This window comes from Didymosphaeria variabile (genome assembly GCF_027946475.1).
Source record: "Didymosphaeria variabile strain IMI 356815 chromosome Unknown scaffold_2, whole genome shotgun sequence".
Classification (NCBI taxonomy): Eukaryota; Fungi; Ascomycota; class Dothideomycetes; order Pleosporales; family Didymosphaeriaceae; genus Didymosphaeria; species Didymosphaeria variabile.
Genome location: NW_026611621.1, coordinates 2,862,457 through 2,869,159, shown reverse-complemented (window position 1 = coordinate 2,869,159; position 6,703 = coordinate 2,862,457). Strand labels below are relative to the sequence as shown.

The 6,703-nt window shown below is 54.2% G+C and overlaps 2 protein-coding genes across 2 annotated transcripts; one reads left to right on the top strand and one right to left on the bottom strand.

The window, feature by feature from the left end:
- Positions 1-389: 389 nt before the first annotated feature.
- N0V89_002635 (uncharacterized protein) lies at positions 390-2,231 on the bottom strand (the record flags this gene model as incomplete). Its single annotated transcript, XM_056211442.1, has 2 exons — positions 390-1,910; positions 1,968-2,231. The coding sequence occupies 2 exons, from the start codon at positions 2,229-2,231 to the stop codon at positions 390-392; spliced, it is 1,785 nt and encodes a 594-aa protein (XP_056074915.1).
- Positions 2,232-3,332: 1,101 nt separating this feature from the next.
- N0V89_002634 (uncharacterized protein) lies at positions 3,333-6,528 on the top strand (the record flags this gene model as incomplete). Its single annotated transcript, XM_056211441.1, has 3 exons — positions 3,333-5,495; positions 5,566-6,067; positions 6,116-6,528. 3 exons carry the CDS (start codon positions 3,333-3,335, stop codon positions 6,526-6,528), a joined length of 3,078 nt encoding a protein of 1,025 aa, XP_056074914.1.
- Between the last annotated feature and the right edge of the window lie 175 nt (positions 6,529-6,703).

Below are 6,703 nucleotides of genomic sequence, written 5' to 3'. Positions count from 1 at the left end.
GCGGACCAGACTTCGAGATGATTCGAGACCTTGCTGTTTTACTTCATTTGCATACTAAACAATACTTCTACTTTTGCTCAAAGTGATGGAACAAGCCAAGCCAAGCTGTGCTGCGATAATCAATACATAAGGTCGTAATTCGTCCAATCAAAATTTGTCCAAGTTATCCCCAAATTCCCACCCAGTGAGGTCAAGCTGAGATACGTCGACCAGAAAACACCAGACCGTTCGCGTTTGGCCCAACCAAGGCAACATCGCCTAAGCTAAACGCTTAGCCGAAGCGTGTAACCTTACATTTCAGAATGGGGAATGCAGATGCAACATGCTTCCAAAGAGGAAATAGGTGCACAAGATGATCGCGCACGGTAAAAAGACACAAAGTCGAACGTCTAATGGAAACCTCCAGGAACAGCCTTGGTAGGAGACTCTGGGAGTGAATGGAAGTCGTCTTTCTCCTCCTTCTGCTCTTGAGTCTCGTGCGAAGTATGCGGGTGGAGCTCCTTATTAACGTGCTCAAGACGCTCGAAATCATCAATCGAAGAGGCAGAAGAGCCATCCTTTAGCGATGGCGTAGCTGGCGGACTTTGACCAGCTAGAGGTGACGGGTCTGTTGAGGCGTCGCGGAAAGGCTCCTCATTTGATGTGGTCGATTGGTATGAGCCTCGATTGCGAAAGGGGTTCCTAGGAGGAAGCTTCGGTGCGATAGGCTTGGCGACTTGGACAATGCGAGCGCGGGTGATGGGCTGGGGTGCTGCGGCTTGATGAATCTCTTCAATGATTGGCTCCTCTTCGTCCGAGACTTCGCCGTCTAGATCAACATCATCGAATGCTTGAGACTGTCGCACTGTACCCTGTGCAGTAAAATCAACATGTTTCTCTTCATTTTCTTGACTCCTGCGTGTTGGTGTGTCTTCAATGATTTTCGTTTCGGGAATGTTCGCTAGTGTAGGGCTAGGTGTGTGAGTTTGTCGTGGAGGTAATGGCGGCGGGACTTGTATCGATGTGGGTGCGTCTGTGTCCGTCTGTGTGCTCGTATCCACCATTTTCGACGGTGTCCGCGGTTCTAGGACACTGCTAATAGTGCTGGTCCTCCATGAGGACCTTCTGCTGACGCTTCGGCCATCAAAGCTTGAGCGATCGAAGCTTCGTCTGAATGTTGAGTAAATAGGACTGGTCGGAGCTGGGTTGAACTCGAACTGCTCACTGGTGGGCCGCTTGTGAGTGCCCGCTTCCTTGATATCCAAGCCCGCCTCCTGCAGTGCTAGTACTCCATAAGGGTCCGGGTCTTCTTTATCAGGAACGCCAAAGGTCTTGTCTGTGGGGGCCTCAATCTCGTAGTCAGCCGGGGGCGGCTCACTCGGAATCAGTGACTCGTCAAAATCTGCGTCTCCCTGTGCAGCTTTGATAGTCTCATGCAGCCTCTTGATCTCATAAGGCGGGTGACGAGCTTTGCCTTTCAAGATATCACCAACAGCTATCCGCTCTCCGTAGAAACGCTCGTTCTCATCTGTGCGCTCTATTATGATGGTGCCGTCGACCTGAACGCCGGCGTATAGGCCCCGCGACTTCATGTATGTAAATACGGGAGCCTGCCGCTTGTGAACTTCCGTCTCCAAGACTCCACCCACCCCAACAGGCCCGGCAACTGCGCTGACTTCTCCGCCGAGCGTACATCGAATCTTGGAAAAGGCGTCGAGCGCTTGCTGTGTATTGATAACAACAACGCAGTCGTATATGTCGATACCGGCTAAGAAACCCAAGCCGGCGGTATGTAACATGATGCCTGAGGGTGGTGACCAGGTACCGTCTTCCGTTCGGCCAATGAGGATGCCGCTTCCACCGGCTCCGGAGAACCAAAGACCGGTGCGCATGGTGGTGAAAATGGCGAGAGCTTTGGCATTCTTGATCACCTGAGAAATCCGTCAGTGGTGCACAATGCGCCACGATGCAAAGCAATGCAAACGTACCTCTGTCGGTATCTTCTTGAGCACTTTCTGTTTAGATTTCGGGCCCTCTGTGGTAGGCCGTTCCTCCTCCTGGTAGAAGCCATCCTTGCAGAAGCTTTTGAGGATGCGCGCAGCCTTGTCGCTCTCTTTGTCGAGGGTCGTGGGCCAGAAAGCTTCGGATCCTAGTTTGTTGCTAAGGCGATTGACAGGCGGGCCTAATTTGTCCACCAGTCCGTACAGCTTGTCGAACCCGGCCTTGCTGCTGGTCTTCGTCTTCGTCCACATGTTGAAAGTCGCCGTGGATCGACCAAGGCACTGCGCGGGGTGCGGGATTATCAACAGACAGACAGAGGGCTAAACATTAGGGTTGGGGCGGACATTGAGCAGGATGGGTCGCACGGCAGCGAGGCAGTGGAAAATGCAGTCTACGACATGACGGGGCGGGCACGGCAAGTAAGTAGACAGCGCTTCGGTAGGCGGCGGGAGCCCGTTAGACGTCGTACGTCAAGTGCTCGGTCAGCCATCAGCAGGCTACGGACGCTAGCCTGCCGTGGCGGACGCAAGCGGCTTTCGGGTACCTTACAAGCACGCGTGGCAAATCCCTGGTCGTCGCTCTCGTCAAGGCAACTGGGGCGCAGCGATGCTGCATGCGCGCAGGAACCCCGAACGCGTGCGATATTGCCCGGCCGAGGGTGCTGGTCTCGATTCGCCCTGTCTCCCTTGAGATGGCCGACTGGGACAGCCCCGCAACCAGCCCCCAGCCTTCCAAAAGCAAGCATCATATATTCGCGAGGACTGGAAAGGATCCAAGATGGGCCCCTCTGCGGCAGCACTCCAGGTTGGCATGTGCAAAGTAGATCCTGGGGTAGCACTCTCACCTACACCGGCGCTTGGATCCACATGAACAGTGTTCAGATGGCCGCTTGCATGCCTCACCCACACGGCTGCTGGGCCTCGTGCGCGAGTCAGGCTGCGTGGCCACTCCAGTGACTGTCCAGCGGAGGTGCATGTGTGTAACGCGAGCGAGGGCATGTGGGGATTGTAGGAACGATCTGAACGACTTCATCTCCGACGTGCGCCTAGGACAAGCTGCAAAGGAAGAGGCGGAACGACGTGCGGATCAACGTTTCGCCGCTCTCTGCCAAGAGGTTCGCGCCAAGGAATGTGCGCGTTGTTTGGTGAAGCTCTCGCGAAGGTTATGAGTGCGGCGCTGCAGCTGGACAATCGCCCGTGCACTACCCAATTCCACTGCTCAAGTCACGCGTGCACAACGGTGATGGGCTTCCGCACGCCGTAGCCAACCTCGACCTGTCCGTGCAATTGCGCAACAGCCTGACAAGCCTCGTTGCTCGCCCGAGAGCGTAGCTCCATCCGAACAAACGCATCATGTTCCGCGTGCCCGACTCTTCGTCGCCGCCCTCGACGCCCGGGCGATATGGCTATAGCACAAACGTACCGTCAACAACGCCCGCGGGGCCACCGCCAGGTCAATCATTCATCTCCTCTACCCCGGCCGGTCCACCTCCAACAGGCAATCTCTTCGGTACAAAGCCAACTCTCGAACCCGGTCGCCCCAACTCTCATCCGCCGCTGTTTCTTGGAAGCTCACCGCCCAAGAATGAGCTCTTTGAAGGCGTCGGTTCAGGTCACTTCAGAACATCGTCCGAGGGGAGACCAGGATCGCAGCGTGGGCGAGCCTCGAGCTCTGGCTTTGGCCGCTTTCCGAACAGTCCGACAGCCACAAGAGAGTTCCAAGTGCCAGATGACGATGAGATGGAGGAAGACGACGCAGAAGGGGAAGAGGACGATGAGCTTGACAATCCACACGAGCGTCGCATAAGAACCAGGGATAGCTTGTCTCAGTCACTGGCATCACGATCTAGCGTGGGCGAGTATAATGCTGGGCAAAGGGTCGTTCAGAGCGGCTCGAAGCAACACCAGTACGACCTGACCAATCTAGCTAAGGGCCTCACGTCCAAGGCGGATCGCGGAACCTTGGTCGAGTCGGACAACGTTATACTAGAGACAGAGCGCCTGCTGGCGAAATTACAAGACGCATCGGATGGCGAGGGGTCGAAGGCTAAACCCTTGGGGGACACTGCACAAGGATTGCTCGCACTTTGGCGAACCTCATCGGCCAAGAAGTTGTCTAATGCAACAACATTGGCAGAATTACTATTCGGCATACATCATCCAGATCGCCTTGTCGCTGAAGAGCGCACCTTGTCAGCATCCCGAGCGCTCATACAGCGTCACTCGGAATCCTTTGCACCCATACCCAAAGTACTCCTTGAATGGCTTAATACTCAACGGCCCGTAGACGATGAGATAAACACTGTCTTAAGCCAACCCGGTGGATACTCGGGGCACGTATACTTCTGGGACATAGTACAAGTCACAGCTTTGCGCGGTCAGCTTACAACGACTCTGGAGCTTCTTACCGGAGCAAACTTTTCGGTCGCACATACGGCACAAGACGATGAGGGAACTCCTGGATATAGAGGCTCTAAACTTGAGTATGCTACGCATGCTGCTCAAGAAGCTGTCAACCTGCTGCGTCAGTGTCCCGCACTGAATGACGATTGGAATGTAAAGGGCCATGACTGGAGCATCTTCCGGCAGCTGGCACGTCAGGCAAAGCGTAATCTCGAAGATCTTGCCGAAGGAGAAAGCCAGGCCCGATTCTCAATGTCTCAATCACTGGGAGGGTCCTACTTTGGCCTCTCCCAGTCTCGTGCGAACTTCAGCCTCAGCACCCATAGTCGAAAGGTGGAGTGCAAGGTGCCCTGGTCCGTATACGATCGACTCCTGAAATTTTACAACAACTTAATTGGCGACGAGGGAGAACTTGTTACGTGCTCAGAGACTTGGATTGAGGCAACTCTCTTGCTTACGATCTGGTGGGACGGTGAAGAAGACTTGCTTGCTCAAGGAAGTCTGGCAGCTACCCGTCGTCCTCTTTCTCAATCACAGCGCTCACAGATCTCGGACGTCAAAGCGTATACTGAACGATTGGCAGCTGCTCTAGCCTACGTTCTCGATGGCGGCGACGAGTCGTTCACGCTCATGACTAACAATGTATTTGAGGTGGGCGTTGCAAGCATTCTCGACGACAACGTTGAGGGTACTTTATATATACTACGCAGCCTCTCACTCGTAGCAGCGTCCGCGGTTGCCGAAGTGGCTAGTGCGGGTGGGTGGTTGAAGCGCTCTGATGGTATCTTTGGTCACCTAGATCAGAGTGACTTAATGCTTCTGAGTTTTAACCAACCAATACGGACTGGGTTATCTAAAGACGACCTCCTCGTCGCCTATGCCGACCAACTCTCGCCCAGAGACCAGCTGAAGAGCCAAGATGGAAACATATCGCGACCAGGGTGGGAGCTGGCCATTGAGATCTTGGGAAGATTGGATGACACAGCGCTTGGAAACGAACGGATTCAAAAGATACTTGACGAGCTTCCTCTTGCCTCGGCAGAGCAGGTTGATAAGGTCACGCAACTCTGCCACAGCATGGGCTTGTCTGACTTGGCTTTTAGCATTGCTCGGGTAGGTACAATTTCTTTTCACCACACTGAAACAAACCATATTACTCAGGTACATGGCTGATGCTTGACAGAAATTTGCCGATCACCTTCAAGCCAATACCCAGAACTACGGGGACGCAATCCTATACTACGCTCGTGCACGCGCAGGACCGAAGATTCAGGAAGTTCTGCGAGCGCTTGTTGCCCACTGTCTCGTCAAATCTATCGCCTACCCACCTCTAAACGAGCTAGACACCTCCCTCAAGAAGCTCATAACCTCGCCGAAAAAGAGCCTGAACGAACTTGCAAGCCTGGATATAGAAGCTGCCAAGCTACTATCAAACTCACTGAGCGGTTACGCCACGATACGGAAGTTCTACGACCTACGAGATGAGGAAGTGCTGCTCAAGGACGGCGAGAAACCAGCTCATCGGCCATTGGCGCGAAAGCGGACAGCAGCCAATGCGCTTACCGTTATAATCTCTAGCGCAGCGTCAAGTATTCGAGGAGGCCTCTATGATCCGGAAGTTGAAACTGTCGTCCAAGTTGACGTGCTGCTACCTCTACTTGGAGAGGTCCTTGTCTTCGTCAACCGTATGTGTTTTCCCTAAAGTATCACCACGGTGGCTAACACTGTCCCAGAGCCAAAACGCACGCTCACTCTCCGTGACCTCTACGAACTCCTCGCCGCCGTCGAAGACCTCTCGACCGCTCCCAGCATGATCCGAGCACAATGCGAAGAGGCGCTATCTACCACCTTACTTGCCGCGGGCGGTTCTCGCTTGTCGCTTCAAAAGTCGACATCCAATCTGACAACCGCCTCGTCACAGTACTCCCTGATTGGTAGTATGGATTTGGGATCAGTGGAAGGCGTGAGCACAGAAAGCTCAACTGTGTTGGTTCAGGGTGGAGGGGTGGACGATGTGAAGAGGGGATGGGATTGGCGCAAGGGCTTCCCTCGAGGTGCGAAGGGCGAGGACGTGATCAGGATACTGAGGCTGGGGATTGCGAAGGAATTGGGGAGGGCGTTTGCTGAAGGTGAGCTTCAGCCTTGAACGAGGATTGACGCAGGGGAGCAGGGGAAGTGACTGGCGAAAGTAATGATACCACTGTAAAGACATACGGGCATGCGTTACGATTCGCGATGCGTTTACAGTCATTTGAAGACACAGCTTCGGGAATCGACTTGAATTGGGATGACTTCATTTGGATGCGAAGTCTATGGCACAG